This window comes from Drosophila sulfurigaster, chromosome X, assembly GCF_023558435.1.
Source record: "Drosophila sulfurigaster albostrigata strain 15112-1811.04 chromosome X, ASM2355843v2, whole genome shotgun sequence".
Lineage (NCBI taxonomy): Eukaryota > Metazoa > Arthropoda > Insecta > Diptera > Drosophilidae > Drosophila > Drosophila sulfurigaster.
Window position 1 is genome coordinate 26,109,408 of NC_084885.1, and position 19,787 is coordinate 26,129,194.

The following is a 19,787-nucleotide window of genomic DNA, read 5'->3' on the forward strand; positions in this document are numbered from 1 at the left end:
TTTAATGCATCTTAAATCCTTATATCACATCTATAGACAGAACATTTGATAGTGATATGTGCATATAAAGATCAGTTGCTGATCGAGATTTGATGGTTTTTAGTTTTTGGGATGAAATACGAAAAATATGCAAAACAATTTGGCAATCGAATCATTTTTAGTTTAAAAAGGTACCAAGAATAACATATGGGCATTTCCACAGAAAGGTCCACCGCGACCAAAAAATTAAAATTTCTTGAAAATGATTTTTTCCAACATGGTTACATAAAGAAATATTCAAATTTAATAAACTTGAAAGAATTTTGCATTTATCATTTATAGATTTCAAAATATTCGAATGCAAAGTCCCGCAAACGCACCTGTTGTGATTATGATGTTTGTAGGGCATATTTTGTTTTGATAACAACTTCTAAAATAAATGCATTATGCTTTGTCTTTTGCTTTGTAAAATCATTTGGAGATTGCAAGAAACGAAAGAGAACGCAAAAAGTAACATGCGATCACCAATAACGGTAAAAATTTTGATTTGCATTATCACTTATTTTAATGTCCCGTGCGCGACCGAAAAACAACATTTCTTATCAGTAAATCCAAATCACTTGTTCGAATTGCATCAAATTTTTTTTGCAAACAGAGTTTATGCGCGCAGTAAATATATAAAAAAAATTTGGAGAAAAAAAAATATTTGTATTTTTGGTGATCATTTAAAGTTTGTCCCGTGCGTGACCGTAAGTACACAACATAAGTACCAACTTATTCCTCTCTCATATTTACACAATGTGAATGATGGAGTAAGTTGGCAGCATTGCCGCAAAATTAACAAGTAAGAAAGCTACAGTCGAGTGTGCTCGACTGTGAGATACCCGCTACCCATTTTGAAAAAAAAACAATATATTTTGCGGTATTATTCTCAAAATATACCAAATATTCAACAAAAATACTAAAAAATATACCAACTGGTATATATGGTATATCGATATAGTACCGCATTCAAAATATACCCTAGACGGCACAATATACCAGATTATCAGCCAAAGAAACTCAGACCCATAGTAAGTAGGTGTTTTTGCCCATACAAAAGTATTTCTTTAATAACTTCCACAATCTTAGTCTGATCGCAACCAAATTTTTAGGAATCATAACTATTATAGTTATTATTCTATATACCAGAATACGCAACTCTAGCTATAAAATTACGATTGTTATTCAACTTTTTTGATTTGCGTGGGCGGACGTGGGCGTGGCAAAAATTTGAAACAAACTTGATCTGCGTGCAAACATAACAAATGCTGTCGAAAAAAAATTATAGCTCTATCTCTTATAGTCTGTGATATCTAGGTGTTCATACGGACAGACACACAGACACACAGACGGACAGACGGACATGGCTAGATCGTCTCATCTGTTGACGCTGATCATGAATATATATACTTTATGGGGTCGGAGATGCCTCTTTCTACCTGTTACATACATTTCCTGTCGGCACAAAGTTATAATACCCTTCTACCCTATGGGTAGCGGGTGTAAAAATAGTGGTGGTAAAAAATGTCCCGTGCGCGATGTCCCGTGCGAATTTACTTCAAATTGAATTAAAAAAAAAATACAAGTCGTTTTTGAAAAAAATTATAATCTTCTTAATGAGGCATCAATGCACAAAAATTTAAAATTAGTTGCATTAAAATATTGCCTCTGGATTAGCTGAAATTTGCGTTTGAATTGGTTGACCTCTTAAACCACTTCCGTTTTGTGTCCCGTGCGAATCACTTGACTTCTGCAATTATCTTCTAAATGAAAAAATACCCATCATCAATCTTTGCACCAATGAAAGAGCTAATAAAATGCTGTACATTAAGCGTTTCAGTTGAAAAAAAAAACGTTTCCTTTTTGCCGTGTTTTTACTTTGAACGCGTACGAATGTCCCGTGCGCGATTTTGGAAATGCACATATGGTATATTTCTAAGAATAATAATATATTGATATACCAAATGTAGCATTTGGTATATTTCAGCATTTTTACGGTATATTATTTTGGTATATTTTAAGAATAATCTTACATCGATATACCAAATTAACTCTTGGTATATTTATTGGTGTAATTATTTGGTGGATTTTAACTTTATTTATAGCATATCAATATAAATATTTATATCAATTAGGAAAGATTCAATTCTAGCTAAGAATTTTCTGTCTTATTCATTTTTATACTGATTCAGAAAATCAATCTGTTATTTTAAATATTTTGATTATTTTGAATTTTAATTGTGTAATAATTTTGTGCACTATTCTAAAAGACACTTGAATCCTAATTATCTTAAAATTTTCTCTAATGGTTTGAAACATGATATGATAAATTAAATTTTATCTACCTAACAATTTTACGAGTATAACTTTACATCGTTGCATTTATTTAATAGCGAAATTAAATTGTAGATTGAAAATAGAATAGAATTCGAAATTTCACATGGTTTTCTGCCTCGTCCCTTGCACACACTTTTCTCTCTCTCTCTCTCTCTCTCTCTCTCAATCGGGAATTTTTCCCGCTGCTGATCGAAGACTTTCAACGCGCTTTGAATGATTACGATCTGTGTAAATAAATTTTCACTTGTCTCGCAGTTTGAGGTCGCCCAACGGCGTCTAGACAGCGACCGACAGATTCGTCCGTCGCATGCTTTTCACACGCACTGTGTGCCTCACATTATGCAACAGCAGAAGCAGCAGCAGAAGATATGATTTGATTACGATTAGGATTTCGATGACGATTCTGTGTGTGTTTGTGCCCTGTGGCTAAGTCAAGTGCCACAGCGGGGTCGACTTTAAACCTTGGGTTCAACGATAAACACAAAAGCGAACAAAAAAAAAGAGTCTAGAAAATAGAAATGGAAATGGAGATCTCGGAGAGATGTTGTGACAAGTTTTAATGGCAGGAAATTTCAATCGAATTTCATTAATTCAGCTGGACAGAAGTTCTTTTTTCTTCGTCGCATCATCACATAAATTTTAATTAAACATTAGAAAATGTTTATGCATTTTGTATTCAAAATGAAATCAAAAATGCCAAATTTTCAGATTTCCAAATTTCGTGGTCTTTTCTCTAATTGCAAATTGATCGAAATCGACAAAAGTTATTTGAATATTTATATGGAAATCATCATCGCAGACGATGTGAACTCACAAGTGTTGCGTGTGTTGCATTATTCTTGCTCTCCCTCTCTCTCTCTCTCTCACTCTCTTTGGAGTTTTTTCAATGAGCATTCGTGCTACCGTTAGAATACAAAAAGATGAACACAAAAATAACCAAGAGGGGAAAAACGAGCGAGCGAACGAACGAACTCATCAGTGGCGTCAACAGCAACAGCAACAGCGCCGCAGTCGCTTTTGAAAAACATTAATTAAATTAATTAAGCAACTCGTGCCAAGAAATTCATACAAGAAGAAGCATGTGCTGCACGAAGAACAACAACAACAACAAGAATAGAAAAAAATTGTTTGATGCTTGAAAACGCATAATTAATGCGCTCAGCGCCCAGAACCAGATTAAAGTGCGACGTTGTCTGTGTGTGTGTGTTCAGTCTAAGGTCTATATAGTGCTATATAATGTGCTCCCCTCGGCTGGCTAATCGGCTAGCTAGCTAGTCAACCACACACATATGTAACAAATGTATGAAACTGCGACTCGTCTTTAATGCTAAACTGAAACTAAACTCAACTCTCGCCGTTGCTCCAACTCCAACTGCAACAACAACAACAGCAGCAGCAGCCTGTGGCATTTGCCAGCTGATTCGGTAGCACAGATAGAGATTTCAGTTATTTATGACTTTGACTGCGGCATGCTGCAGTGCAGCCTTTCAACTTGCCACAGCAGCAGCAGTCAAACAGGTGCAAGGCTTAGATTTTTGTCAGTGCTCAAAAGCCAAAGCGTTTACAAAATAGGCGAAGAAAAGTTGTTTCCTGCCAGCTGAAAAGCAAACACAAACACACACACAAAATAGTAAAACGGTTTCCGATTTCAATTCGTTGCCAGTTTGTTGCTTAAGTCTTTCGATTCAATAAAGCTAAGGTCAGTTTATTGGCTTGTCAAGTGTAGCAATCCGCTTTCCCATTTTCCTCGACTCATCATTTCTTGCATTTTTTTTTTTGAGTTTGCATAATTATTCGCACGATTCTTTTGCTTCGCTCTGAGCTCCTCAAGTTCGTTGCTTAAGTCTTTTGTTTATATAGTACTCATAATGATGTTTAATATAACACAGTTGAATTATGATATGTCTGTCAGCATTTTAACTTGCTTGTGAGCATCATTTTCATATTTACCAAATAAAGTTTGTCGTCTGAGTCTTTTGTTACTATTATTAGCATAAATATCATCAAATATATTAATTATAATTAAATAGTATATCTCCCTCCAATTTTTGGTGCATTATTCGTCTCTCTCTCTCTCTCGCTTCAGTTTATCATGCTTTTTTTCCATGCCTTAACTTCATGTAGATTAACAGCAAGTTCGTTGCCTAAGTCTTTCGTTTTTATGGAACAGTATTTTATTTGATGCTACAGTTCAATCAAATCTATAATAGTTCTATCTTCATCTAACTCGCAGTTGAATTTATTTTGTTTTCTGTGCAAGTTCGTTGCCTAAGTCTTTTGCTCTTATTGCTTGCATTGCAAGTTTGTCGACTAAGTCCTTTACTTATATGAAACTATTACTAGATTTTGGTGTTTAATTCAATATTCCCTAGTATTAGCTGAAGTTCTTTCCTCGGCAAGTTTGTTGCCTAAGTCTTTTTTTTATTTTCCAACATTGCAAGTTTGTTGCCTAAGTCATTCGTTTATATGGAAGAGTTTCTATTGGATGTTATAGTTTAATGAAATATTCCCAATATTTTTTCCCATCTAGATCTCAGTTTTACATAGTGCCAACGTACTTCATTTCCTCTGCAAGTTCGCTGCCTAAGTCTTTTGTTTTGAGAATAAATACCTAATTATTGCGTATGCATTTAAATGAACACTTTACCAGATTGTTAGTCAGCTTTAGCTTTCCCCCCAAGGTTAGTGTCACGTGCTTATTTCAATCCTTCATGCCAACGAACAATGGATTGAGTGACCAACTTTGGCCAGCTTAGCGAAGCAAGCAGCGAGTTGTCGCATTCAACATTGAACACGTGCCACAGACAGCCAAACACAAATCACAATCGATTGCTGTGCCACAAAAGGGATACAAATGTGTCTGTGTTGCTGCTGTTGCTGCTGCTGCTGCGATGGAAAACAATCAAAAGCGAATGTATCAAGACACAAAAAAAAAAGAAAACAAAAATAACAACAAAGAAATGGATAGTGTGAATTTGGAAATAAAGTGGCGCTTAATTGCGAGCGATTAATGAGGCAAGAATTTCAACAACAAACAACAAACAAGAGACGCGTAGGGCCGCAGGGCTAACTGCCTCAAGTTTCCAAGTGTCAGATGTCAGATGTCAGCGGGCAATGGCAAAAGTTTAACGGTGCTTTCAGCAGTTTCGCCGCGTATCAATCAAACTCACACTCACTCCGCACACCACAAATACAATATTTTTGGCCGCCAACAGCTACAAACTACAAACTTCGTATGCGAGTATTGACAGTCGGAAGGTCGCGCGCTATTCGCAAAGTGAGAGTGTTATGATGCCACAAATACCCTGCAAAGATTACAAGCAATTGAAAGCTGAATTCCAATTACACAAATGCAAAAGTTTTGATCTTACAAAAATGAAAACTACGGTAAAACAAAAATCGAATTATTAATTAGAAATCATTTGCAATTAACTAAACGAATGAATCAAATAATTCTTGAAATCAGTTAACACCGAAAGTCATATTAATGGAGTGGATACATTTAAAATATACCGTACAGTACAATTTGATACATTATGTATTCTATGGTATATTTTGAATTTATGACATTATTTTTGGTATATACATATTAGTATTCTTGTGGTATATTTTTATAATCGGTTTTTATTGCAAATGTGTACCGGGTATCTCTCAGTAGAGAATACTGCACTGTAGCTTTCTTAACTGTTAGTTTTACCTGCAGTTCAACAAACTAACTGTCAAATTTACTTGCTCTTGAAAAATCTTCCTAACTTACATAAACATTACATTATATAAACTATAGTTTAACAGTACTTGGCCCACCTATTTAATCTATTCTCATAGTTGCTGGGTATTCAGATTCAAGTGCAATAAGGTATATATACATAATATTAAACAATTTAACAATAAACCAAGCAGACAGACTCTGAAAAGGGAACTCAACTTTAACTAGCACAATGTGCGCATGTCAATAACCAATACAAACAAGTAAGAAAGTTAAAGTCGAGTGTGCTCGACTGTGAGATACCCGCCACCCAGCGACTCGTTACGAAAAGACTCAATGAACAACCGATTTATGGGTTCTTGAATGAGATCGCTCGTATCGCTCTCAGAGACTATACGAGATAGAGCTATAATTTTTTTTCGACAGTATTTGTTATGTTTGCACGCAGTTTGTTTCAAATGTTTGCCACGCCCACTCCTGCTCTTACAAATCAATAATAGAGTGCAAGCATGTTAGTGTTGTGGTAGTCAGGGGACTCGGGTTCGAGCCCTCTCGGGGTACAAACTTTTTTTTAATCGTGTTTACAACAATTATGAATAAAAATTGTGGATTTTATTAAAGAAATATTTTGTATGAGCAAAACCGCCTGCTATGTATGTATTGTATGTATGCGTATACGTATATACATGCTCATCTATATTAGCGTCTGTATGCTCGAGCTCGGTGGTGCTCGAGTTCAAATCCTGATCGAAAATACATGCATATTTATTTTTAATATTTTGAGATTATTACCGTAATATTTTGCTTTTATTCAAAATGGGTAGCGGGTATTTCACAGTCGAGCACACTCGACTGTAGCTTTCTTACTTGTTAAAACTCTATTTAAAAAAAGTTTGAACTTTAAAATTTTGGTTTTTACATTTTAAGATAACAATAACTAACAGTGGCTCTAGGCTCTTTAGATTCGAATCTCGACTAGTCAGGACACAAGCCTATAACTCCTTTTCAACCTACCTCAATTTCAAAATGCTATTAAATTCGACAGACATTCGCCGACTGGATAGTGTAATCGGTAGAGACGCTCGTCTGCTCTCTCTATCAAAATATCTATCCAGTTGTGGGTTCGAATCCCACTGCCATGCCCGCATGGTTGTTGTGTCTGTCTCTACACTAAAAAAATAGTCTTTCGTCTTAACATCTCACTTTGTATTTGTCCATATGTGTGTCCATAATTCAGAAAATTCTGAAATACTCACAAATAAAAGCACTGTACTGTTTGGAGAACAGAATAAGACCGACTATTTTGTCAGTGACAATTTATTACAAAAAGTACGACACGTGTGTATGTATCAGTCAGAATCTACTATGTATGAGTGTATTAGGTGTACCGGTATGAAATGAGCGTTTTTTTTGTGAACATAAAAAAACACTAATTATTAATGGGGAAAGTAAAAGAAATTTTATTCAAAATATTGGCAATTGTTTTCTACACATTTTGACTACCTTTCTGGCAATTTGTGGATACCACGCCAATAAAATTGTTCGTCTTTTAAAGCAAACCAACCAAACACCCAATTGTCGACCTCCTCGGTTATCGCTAATTGTTTGCCATTTGCTTGTCACAAACATTTTTGTTTTGCAATTGATTTCGGTTTTCAAAAGTTTGGCAACTAATGCCGAAACTTTTAGCTTTTCCAAATTCGCAATTCTAGCTTTAAAATTACGCCTGTTATTCGATTTTTTTGATTTGGGGGTGGCGGTAGTGGGCGTGGCAAAAATTTGAAACAAACTTTATCTGCGTGCAAACATAACAAATGCTGAAAAAAAATTATTGCTCTATCTCTTATAGTCTCTGAGATCCAGATCCACACAAACGGACATGGCTAGATCGTCTCGGCTGTTGATGCTGATCAAGAATATATATACTTTATAGGGTCGGAGATGCCTCCTTCTACGTGTAACATACATTTCCTGCCGGCACAAAGTTATAATACCCTTCGACCCTATGGGTAGCGGGTATTAAAATATCAATTCCCATTTCGTTTACCGATTACCGATTTCTGTTTACTGATTTCTGATTTCTGATTCCTCATGCCCAATTCGTCGAGTAGTTTTCGCGAACTGATTTTGATACGCGTCGCGTGACACAATTTCCAAGTGTCTGTCTGGCGAGAACCTTTGCGACTAGGCCGCCAACACCGGAGGGAAGGGAACGTGGCGGCGGGCGGCAAGGAAAGGGTACAGGAAGTGCAGACAAACTTGTGAAGTGGCGGCGGCTTCGTAAAACGTAAAAAAAAAAAAAAAACGTAAAACGAAAAATGTAAAAAACGCAAAAGCGCAAAAGAGAGGAAGAAAAACAACAACAAAAGTAAACGCATAATTAATATGGAGAACGTTGACAGTTTGTCGTAAATGGTCAGCCAACTTCCGATCGACAGCTCGACTCAAATTTGGCAGGCGGTAGGCCCAACCGCCTCACCTCCTCCTCCCGCTCCTCCTCCCCTTCCCTTCACCCTTGAGGTTGCTTAACCAAATAAACTGCAGGTGATTGCCTGCCTGGAAAATGTTGGATGCGCGCATGTCGATTGCCACCTGTGGCGGACAATGCCAAACAAACAAACAAAACAAGTATGAGGGAGAAAGAAAGCGAGAGAGAGGGAAAGAAGAGTTAATCAAACAAGAATGAAAAGCTTAAAGTCAATAAGCTCCACACCATATACTCTTTCTTATAGAGTTGGTAAACACACAAGAAATCTAAATAAAAATATCAAATTGATCATCGAAAAGAAAAAAAATAATAAATATATAAATAACAAAAAAAAATAAAAACAAGTAATAAAGTCCATTTTCAATAAAACCATATTCTACAAATATACCAATAATATACCACAAAATACTGAAATGATATATATTTAGTATATAAATATTATTTTACATTCTAAATATACCGTAGAGGACAAAATATATACGATTTACCAAATAATATAACTAAAAAAATACTAAAGTCCACCGAATATAATATATAACAGACAAAATATATAAGATTATCAACTAAAGCACCTAAGACCTGATTGCAGTAGGCGTAATTTACCATACACATATATTTCTTAAATCGAAAATATATTCATAACTTTAACCATTTTTAGCTGATCGCAATAATTTCAAAATATTTTGGAAATATAAAAGATTAAGTAGATAAATTATATATCTTTCTTTTTAATAACTTTAGCAGCTTGTCAAACAAGTTGACAAAATCGTCGCTACTCGCACTCTACACTAACGACACTTGACTGAAAAATTGTCAATAAAAAACAACACACACAACAACAACAAAAAAAAAAAAGAACGAATTGAAAACAACAAAATGTTGGTTGGGAGGAAATCCCATTAATGACAAAATCGATAAATTAATTTGTTTTCATCGACGACGAAATGCATAAATAAATGTAAATAAACACAAACACAGAGAGAGAGAGGGAGAGAGAGAGAGATAGAGACAAAAAGTGCCGTTAAGTTAAATGTTGTTGTTATTGTTTTGCGTTGTTGTTTTGTTGCTGCTGTCGGATTTGAACACACAATATTAATTAAGATCCATCGAATGCTCCAAACAGAATCAATAACTTAATAAATTGCTTAATAAAATGCGCGCACAAACTCAACGGGGAGGCTGGCTTCGATTCTATCCGCTCTCAACTCTCAAATGTGATTGTCAATTTGAACGTCAATGTGAATGAAATGCCATTTGTCACATAAATCTAGAGACAAATTTACTCACTTTAACGACTCATCGAATGCAGCTTCCAACTAGTTAGAAATGATCTATGAAATCCATCTGAGAACACAAAAAACACGCACAAAAGTTGTTGTCAAACTCATTTGACTGCGCTGCTTCACCATTTGACAACGACGACGATGACAAAAGCAAAAGAATCTCTGGTATTTCTTTCTATACAATTGAAATTCTATATTCACTTTTTTGTCATGCTCTTCGTAAGTTTTCCATTAACAAAATTAATTGAAAGATTAATCATGATTTACAATTAAAAAAAGCTTCTTGAATATAGAATAATATTTATTAAATTTAAAGAAAATATATATGAATAATTAGAAAATAAAATGCATATGGTTGGTTAACAAAAGAAAATTAATTGTGAAGCAAGCTTTTGAAACAAAAGTTGGTTTTAAGCGAACAAAATTGCATACTTTTCAAGAAATTCAGACAACAAAGCCTCTACATTTGTAGTGCAAAACTTTTTATAGAGAAATTTACAAAACTCATATTAAATAGAATTTAAAAAAATGAAAATAAATAAATTAATACTAAGAACTAAATGGATGCGTATTGAATTCTCTTTTAAATTTCATAAATTGGGAAAATACATTATAAAAAAGAAAATAATAAATTAAAAAAAAAATTGAAAAGCAAAAATTAATTGAAATTTATTTCCACTTTTAGCACCTTAAATATCGAGGTAAATATTGTTGAATGAAATGCATAAAATAGATGCGACTTGATAAAGACATCAGCACCAACAGCTGATGCATTGCTTGCTTGATGTTCGCAATTGCATCAACTGTAAATGGCATTAAGTCAACTGGCAAGTTGCAAAGTCAATGTGACAAGCGGATTACGCAATCATATGCACTACTCTGAGGAGAAGATAACTTTCAAGTTGGCTGCTTGCTGGGGGGGCTCCAACTGAGATCCATCAATTGGCACTGCTCGGGTGATGCCCGGAAAAGTCAATCTGGGTAAAGACTGAAAGACTGCGACTTGAGAACTGAACTGAGCTATGAGCTGTGAGCTGAGAGCTGAGAGCTGAGAAAATGGCCATTGGCAAGATATTCGCACACTCGCATTGATATTTAAATATGCCGTTGCATTAATCATGGAATTATACTTGCACTGGCAGGAGCAACAACAACAACAACCAGACCATTGAAAAGCATATTAACAAGCGCCAACCAGTGGAAGAGGAGGAGAACGAGATGAATTGAGGGAGTGCAGAAGAGCGATAAACTCGAGTTGTATATTATGTGACGAGTGACGAGATATATTTTAGATATACTAGCAAATAATATTAATATATACCAAGTAACGAGTTGTATATTATTCATTATTTATTAGAAAGTAAACTGCGAGTAACGAGTTGAATTTTATTTATACTAGCCAGACTAACGACGAGTAGCGAGTTGGCAGGTGTAAGACATTAAAGTGAAGCAAAGAGTAGTAAGTTGCAAGTAACGATTGAGATTTAAGAATTACTATTCAGCGACGAGTAACGAATAATATTTTATTCATACTCGCAAATAAACAACGACTGACTGTCAATGAGTAACGAGTTGTGCAAATAATGTTGGTACAATTTCTCTGACTGTTGCAAGTGATTTTACTGCACTTTGAGTCATTGCCAAGGAGCACCCATCTGAGTGAAGTGTAGTGGAGTGGAGTGAAGTGTAGTTGCTACACTTGACCATGTCGTGTCATGTGTCAGGTGTCTGCTCGTGACACTCATTAGCCAGGCAAAAAGTAAAACGAAAAAACAAAACCAATGAGAACTACATTGAGTTGAGAATTGAACTAGAATTGAGTTGAGCAACGTTCAACGTTCGCCATAATTTTCTATAATTAAACAATTAAATCAACAAATCAACAGATCAACAACAACAAAAAACGAAAAATATCAATTGACTGACTCAAGCTTTTCCAGTCACGAACTCTGACTCAAATTCGAATTTGAATTGAACTGAAAGTGTCAAAAGGAAAATGAGCTAGAAAATATCAAATTTTGTGTGAATTTCAACAATGTGGTGTTTCACTTTGTTGTGGTGGCTGATGTTTTTGCTGCCATTTGCAGTAGATGCGTATAAATATCAGAAATTCGTGCTGCCCAAACGTTGCGAATACTTGAAGGACAGCAAACAGATTATGTATCAAAAGTGTAAAGGAAAATTCCCACTTGTTGCGTACACAAAGTTTCGTGACACATTCATGAAGCAGGACGATCGCATGGCCCTCTTTATGCCCAAGTCGTTGGAGTATGTCATGGTTGCCCTCAAGGAATCGGAGTTGCATAATTGTGCCAGCATTCGACTGGTCGAGCTGAAGGAATACATTTGCTACGATGAGGATGGGGGCAAGCGAACCGTTAAATTTAAATACGTTCGCATGTATTGCTTTCCCTTTCACATTCAAATCACCGATGATCTGACCCACGAGTGTATTGCCGATCGAGATGGCATCTCCAATTCGCAATTGGAGCAACAAATGCTGGAGACGAACCGGGGCATTATTCACTATGTCTTTGACAATGATTTGACAACACGATTGCAGCCATTGCCACGAATAATAATAATTATTACGACGCTCTTTCCGCTAGCGAATGCAGCTCGTCAGTGGTAGCGAGTAACGAGTAACAGCTCATTAGTTGGCTCATATTTTATACGTCATTGTTTTTAATTACAAGTAAGCGGGTAAAATTATTCATATTGTCTTTTACCAATATTAAAATCTATCAAGTTCGAGTTGTAACTAGTAATATAGTGGCGAGTGGCGAAATTGCATTTCATTCAAATTTTCTTAATAAAAAGCGAGTGATTTTTAATGAGTTGTATCAATATTAAGTGACGAGAGATGTATATTATTCATATTTGTAAGTAAACGGCGAGTGACGAATTGTATTTTATTTATACTTGCAAGGATCTATCGATTGACTCACGACAAGAAGCAACTTGGTAGGTGTAAGACATTAAATTGAAGCAACAACCATCAAGTTGCAAGTAACGGATGTGATTTAAAAGAGATTATTCAGCGACGAGTGACGATTAATATGTTTTTTCATTCTTGCAAATAAACAGCAAGTGACTGTTAACGAGTAACGAGATGTGTTTAAACGGATAGCCGCAAGTAGTTCCTAGTCACAAGCTGTATTTTAGAAATATTTGTTAGTAAGCAGCGATTAATTATTGGTTAGCAAACGAGAAACTTACAAACTAATATTGGCATAGGGTAAACAAACTGAAGGGAAACATAATTTAAGAACATATAATTTTACATCAAGGAGTAATAATAAGGTAGGCAACGAATGGATTAGAGAAGGCACAAAGCAACGAGACAATTAACATCAATGACCACTAAGTAGCGAGTAAAAATGAAAGAGCATTTGCCAACGAGTAGCAAGTGACGAGTTACACAAACAACAAGAAAAACTTTTAGAGGCACTTTTAGAATCTCATAACAGTCTCTCGTCTGGTGGCCGGCGCCCGACTCGCTGCTTGCAACCTGCTGCGTTTCACTAATTTAAGCTCGTAAATTTTTATATGCATCTCGCCCATTGAGAGCCAACGAGCCATCGAGCCATCGAGCCATCAAGGAGCCGGCCATAAAGATTGATCTGTGTGGCAAAGACTTACACAGCGTCATAAAAAAGCACGATGCAGTCAGCTCTTGGCGATACTTATTCTGTTTGTTATTGTGTTTTGTTTTTCTTTTTGGTTTTTATCCAAAACCGAATCTGCCATGTTAAATATTTATTTTATAAACATTAAAATGCATTTCGTAGACATCGAACGACGCCCCATGTGAACAGAACAGAACAGAACAGAAGACAAAAAAGGAAAAATCAAAGATGCTAGATTGCGAATGCGCAAAGACAATGCAACGTTTTGTAAATTCTTTTGCTCACGAAATGAAAGAGAAGAGAAAAGGGTAAAGAATGGGGGGTAAAAATATTTCTCATATCACGTTGCCTACATATTTGTTTGTTTTTTTTTTCTGTTTTTTTGTTGGTCACCTGCGCGTTTGGCGTGTGCGTATTCATTTGCATCTCGTATCAGCTCTATTTCCATGCCCCATTCATCCGGTGGCTAAATCTAGCGGTTCGAAATTCACATCCAAGGAAAAGCCTTGGCTCGTCCATTGTCCCCTCAAAGGGTTGCAGATTTTAACTTAGTAAAGTGAAACCAGAGAAGAGTAAAGAGGTATTTGGCAATCTTAATTTGAATGCAAGCATCGCGAGATGTTGACACTTCACTTGGCAAATTTGCATCTTCGATACGAAATGTGCCGTTGCCTGGCCTCGCACAGTGGTGCCAAAGCAATTTACCCCCCATATCGAAAGTAACACATACATATGCACATTTGACTTTGAGTTGAACTTGAGAGTTGACGAAGAATGCAATTGAAGTCGTCTTACAAAATTAAGGCAATTGATAATAATGCATTTATTGCACTTACCGATATTCCAAATATTTATATTTCAAATACTTTCAGTGAGTAAATTCCAATCATTGATAGCATTGTTAGCGATATTTTTGATGATATTATGTACTTCACATTTTTTTACTTATTGCACTTTATTCACATTTTGCACCTCATTCATTTATATCATTTTTCACACTATATTTACTTTTTTCAATATATTCACTTTATTCACTTACTTAACTTTTTTCAATTTCTTCACTTTATTCACTTTTCCACTTATTAACTTTGCTTACATATTTCACTTTATTCATTTTTTTTTTACCTTTTTCACTTTATTCACTTTTTTCACTTATATTTACTTATTTCACTTTATTCACATTACATATAAGTCTGAAGGTAACGATTGTTTAAATATACTGCAAAGCTGATCGCCAATATTAAATATAGTGCTGCATTTTGAGAATTTTCAAGAAAAATTCAAAGAATTATCTGTAAAAGAGAACAAACTTTCAGTTAGTTATGCTAAAAAAATATTTAAGTTTAATTCATGCAATAATAAATTAAAAATCGGAAAGGAAGCTGATAATAATGACTTTTCTATTCTAATGGCCAAGAAAATGTATTTTCTTTTTAAGTAGCTTTAGGAAAATGTTTGAAGAAGACAATTTTATTAAATCATCTGACGAAGAATATCATATTTAAAGTATCATTTAATACCGAATGGTTTTGTATATAAAGTGTCTTTCAATCATCATTGAAATAATAAATAATAAAAGTCTAACATATTCTTAATCCTAATTTATTCCTTCAAGTATTACAAATAAGTTTGCTCCACTGTGCAACATCAGAGCTCACACAAGAAACAACACCCACAATTGAGCAAGTTGCTGTTTTCTACAGCTATTTGATACCCTGTAGTGAGGAAAATTAACTAGATAATTCACACCATATCACATTATTAATCATTACTGTAATTCGTTTTGCACTTTTAAGAAATAAATATACTATATATAAGAAGTAAGAACTTTCAAAAGCAGTCTAAAGAAAGGGTATAATGCAGGGTATTTATCAGTGACAACTCTCTATCCTCTTCCTAGGGTATTTCGTTGTCTTGTGGTGCAAAATGTGGAGCACTTTGACTACATTGTCAGTGGTTGGGTTGTTGTTGTTGTTGTTCCTCGAGGCACATTTCAATTTCAATCGCTTTTCAATTTCAATTTGCTTGCCCCACCCGCTGTGTGGCATGCGTCACGTGTCTGTTGCTTGTTGTTGTCGGATGTCTGTTGTCTCTTGGCTTTTGATTGCCGGCCGTAACTGGCACACTTGAGTTCAATCGAATGCCACAGCAGGTGACGCCCCCAGCTGCCCCCAAACGTTGCTCCGATAATTGCGCAAAGAAAAAAAGCGAAGCGCAATAAAAGTAAAATAAAAAATGTCGAAAGAATCGAATTGTTTGACCATTTGCATAAATTTCACTTGCAAAGAAAAAGCGAATGAAAAAAAAGAACGCAGCGGTCAGCGGAAAATTGCACTTAACACTCGGTTGCTCAGTGCGTAAAGCGGCTGCCGCATGCCACATGCCACAAGCCACAAGCCACACTTGCCACAGTTGCCACAGTTGAAGCTCTGACTCTGACTCTGACTTTGGCTTTGGCTTTGAACATCATAAACATAAACAATGATTAGGCGGCTGCATTTGATGGCTCATTAAAACGGTTTTTTGGCCGCTCGACCGCTGCCGAGTTGAATCGCAATTGTGTTATCAATTCATTAGCCAGATTGCGACACCAAACTGTACCAAATTCGCAGCCAACTTGAAGCCGAGTGCAAATGCAGTTCAATTAGAGCTTCTTCAACTGTGAGCGCTCCTAATCCTTATCTCTATAAAATTTACGATTCTCCGTACAGCAGCGTCTCGTCTTCTTCAATATGTGTTCTTTATACCCGCTACTTTTATGGTAGAAGGGTATGATAACTTTGTGCCTAGGCATATCCATAAAATAAATTATTGATCAATGTCAACAACCGAGACGATTTAGACATGTCTGCCTCTCTGTCCGTCCGTTCTTATACTGACCTACGGTATATTTTCAACGTAATAGTATATTGGTATACCTTACAAATCTTCGGTGTGTTTAGTTACGTTTTGCTGGTATAACTAAATTTTATCTGGAAGTTGTGTTTATAAAAGTATTTTTTTTAATTTTAAACACGCAGGTCGTTAGCACTGCTATTTCAAAGAGCACAGCTGTATATTGGAAAGGTATATTTTAGTTTTTTCTTTTGGTATATTGTCTCGGTATACCTCCGAATTTTTGGTATATTGATCAAAATGTATTTCAGTATTTTTTCGGTATTAATTTAGCATCGATTGGGATTTCTTGAAATACTGATTCGGTATATTTCAGTATTGATAAGTCATCTCGTAGTATTTTTCGGTATATTGATTGAGTGTATCTAAGTATTTATTCGATATATTTATTGGGTACATTTCAGTATTTATCGGTATATTAATTTAGTATTTTGCGGTATACTTATTTAGTATGCTTTAATATTTTTCTATATATTGACTTAGTATATCTTACTATATAATTAGTATTTTTTGGTATATTGAAAGGGTATATTTTAAGAATAATACCGCATTGTATATAAGGTATGCCACAGTCGAGCACTTTCGAGTGTAGCTTACTTAGTTGTTTTATTTTCATTTGACTAATTTTGTCTCCCCTCCATATATGCTATATATAGTGTGTGTGGTTAAAGACAATCTAGTTTCTCGACAAATTTACTTGACTTCTTGCGCTGCTCTTTATTGCAACTCGTAAATTAGCTGAGTTATGTGTAGCATCAACTTGACGAGTTTTTTTTTTATCAAGTTTCTCCTTCTCAATTGAAGCACGTAAATTGATTACTGCTTATTTATCAACAATTTGCGAAATGTACAGAAATGGAAAATATTCTTAAAATTTCTTAAGCAAATCTCTGTTCAACAATTCTTCTGCAATGCTGCTTCTTTCTCTCCTTTCTTGCGGTGATTTATATCAATAAATTACTTCTTTTTAAAAGAGCGTTGAAATATCAACTAAAGTGTTTGTAACAAGCCGCGGTAGCTTACGATTTGTTATAGATTATTAATATGGATTACAACTAATTAAGAAAGCAGAACATAGTTCTAAAGTTCTAGGCCTAAATTTATATTCTCGTGTGTTAAACGCTCAACGATTAGGCTCATTACGAGCCATTCTTCTGGTGGAGAGATAGTGACAAAAAAAAAGGTGTGGATAATATTAATTACTTGCAGTCGAAGGCAAATTAACTAAATATAGTATAAGAAATGCCTGTCAGCCAAAAACAAATGGTCCGCAACACGAGTGTCTTAAGAGTATCTCAAACTATAATTAAAACATTCGAGTATGAATGAAGGGGAAGGGGGGAGGGAAGAAGGTTAGCTGGTAGCTTAAAGAAAAACAAATCATGTCAGAGATCAACTAAAACAATAAGCGCCAATAAGCAGACAAAGCAAATGTGCAGTTAGCTTAACGGTGAAGCGTGAAGAAAAACATAAATAAAAGAAACGAGAGAAAAACAAATACGAAATATATAAATATATAGTATATACGTATTTATAAAAACAAAGAAGAGGGCCGACACAAATCAACAAAACTGCCAGTTCTATAACCCTCTCTTCCCTCTCCCTCCCTCCTCTTCTCATCGATTTTCCCAAAAAAAAAAAAAAAAAAAAAAACTGACACATGAACTTTGGGCCAAACTTCTTCTTCGTTGGCTGCTTTATAAATTTTAAACTTAAAGTACCGTAAGACTTTGATAAAGACGCGACAGGTCTCTCACCTCTCTTTCTCTCTCTCTCTCGCTCGCTCAGTTGCCATCGGCTTTTGTTAAACAGAAGATGAAAAAAAGTCAACAACAATATTTGTAACAATACCATTTTCGAATGTCTTCGTCTATTGTTCGATTCGTTGTTGTTGTTGTTGTTTGGGGCGGCAATCTGGCCGTTGACATTTGTCAACCTCTTCCAATCCAATTCCAATACCAATCAGATAGCATATCATATCGTGATTATTATTCGTCGTCGTCGTCGTCGTCGCATTCGATGCGCCGCATTACATTTTGCGCTATGATTTAAAGTTATTTAAACCTATTTGGCCAAATATATATTTAGAAACATCTTAAGCATCTTTTCATCATCATTTTGTTCACGGCATGCCCTTTTGTTGTCCGTCTATTCGCTGAATTATATCATCTTAAATAGACAAAATACACAAAACAAAATATGAAGGGCGAAGCCGATTGCGTTTTCAAAATTGATTTCATTTTTTTGCGCAAAACTATTTTGGGAACTGCTTTTGTGTGTGTGTGTGTGTGTGTGTCTAGGCCTCCGTCGGATCAAAAAACAGATTTCATATGCAAATCCTACATCGATTCTTCTCCAGACACATTCCGGATTAGTTTCCTATATATAAATTATCGCAGTAGCAGAATGAAAGGTCTTTTTGTATCCAGCAGAAGATTTACTAGGAATTTTGTTTTCTTCTTGATTCTTCTGTCTGTGATAGCAGAGAAGAGAAAACATTTCACATTGATTCCTGCCAAAACTTTGCAGCAATAAGCACACATTCAATGATGATAATATATTGCAAATATATTGAAATTTCTGGCGACTTTTTCAGATCTATTTTCATAAAGGTGGAAAGATCTAGCGCAAGAAGAATGGAAAGTCAACAATGCCTAAAAGATTGTGATTGCTTATGAATTATGTAATATTTGTGAAATATCAGTTAAAGAGATGTTCAGCAAAATCATAATAATAAAAACTATTATATTTTGCAATAAATGTGAATGAATTATGGATTGTGTAAGAAGTAAGTTAAGAGATGTAAAACAAAATAAAGTTGCAAAAGGAATTTAATACTAATTAACCATTAAGATTAATTGATGTAATGTGAAACAAGTTAAGAGATGCTCAAAAAAAAAATTAAATAAAATCTATTATATTTTAAAAATATTTTACGAATTTAGTTGCATACTATAAATAAATACTATATTTGCAATACTGATATCGTTCTGCAAAATACTAAAAATATACTAACATATATGTTTAATATATTTATATAGTAATACATTTAAAATATATCATACTAGACTGTTAGCCAAAGAAACTAAGGTGTTTTTGCCTATGCAAAAGTGGGTATAAAAATAATAGTATGTATTCATATTTTTACAACATATATCGGAAATGAGTTGCTGGAGGAATTTAATATTAAATCAGTTTTTAAAAACACTCAGCGAATCGATGGCACGTTTATCAAACAAAGTCTGAAAATACTTGTCCTATAAATTTTGGGCGAGTCAAAACAGTCTTAGCATTAATTATTCGCGGTCTCGGTAGTTGGCAGAATTGGGTGCTAAATAACATGCTTAAGCTTCCATTCCACACAGAGAGAGGGAAAGGAACAGAGAGGGAGAGCGAGAGAGAGATTTCAATTCGCATTTTATGTGTGC

The 19,787-nt window shown here is 35.0% G+C and overlaps 1 protein-coding gene and 1 long non-coding RNA gene across 4 annotated transcripts in view; one reads left to right on the forward strand and one right to left on the reverse strand.

The window, feature by feature from the left end:
- LOC133848035 (uncharacterized) overlaps positions 1 to 19,787 on the reverse strand; it is an 85,092-nt gene that overhangs the window by 50,091 nt on the left and 15,214 nt on the right. For 2 of the 3 annotated variants that reach the window (XR_009895207.1, XR_009895208.1), the window contains exon 2: positions 14,301 to 14,756. The exons of the other annotated variant lie outside the window; for it this stretch is intronic. This is a non-coding gene — a long non-coding RNA (uncharacterized LOC133848035). The remainder of the gene's footprint in view (positions 1 to 14,300; positions 14,757 to 19,787) is intronic. 3 annotated transcript variants of the gene reach the window in all.
- Positions 11,799 to 12,655, forward strand: LOC133848005 (uncharacterized). Its single transcript, XM_062283368.1, has one exon. The coding sequence runs from the start codon at positions 11,871 to 11,873 to the stop codon at positions 12,465 to 12,467; it is 597 nt and encodes a 198-aa protein (XP_062139352.1). The 5' UTR covers positions 11,799 to 11,870; the 3' UTR covers positions 12,468 to 12,655.

Excerpts from the sequence above, each read along its gene's own strand:
- LOC133848005 (XM_062283368.1), top strand. The coding sequence starts at position 11,871 with ATGTGGTGTTTCACTTTGTTGTGGTGGCTGATGTTTTTGCTGCCATTT.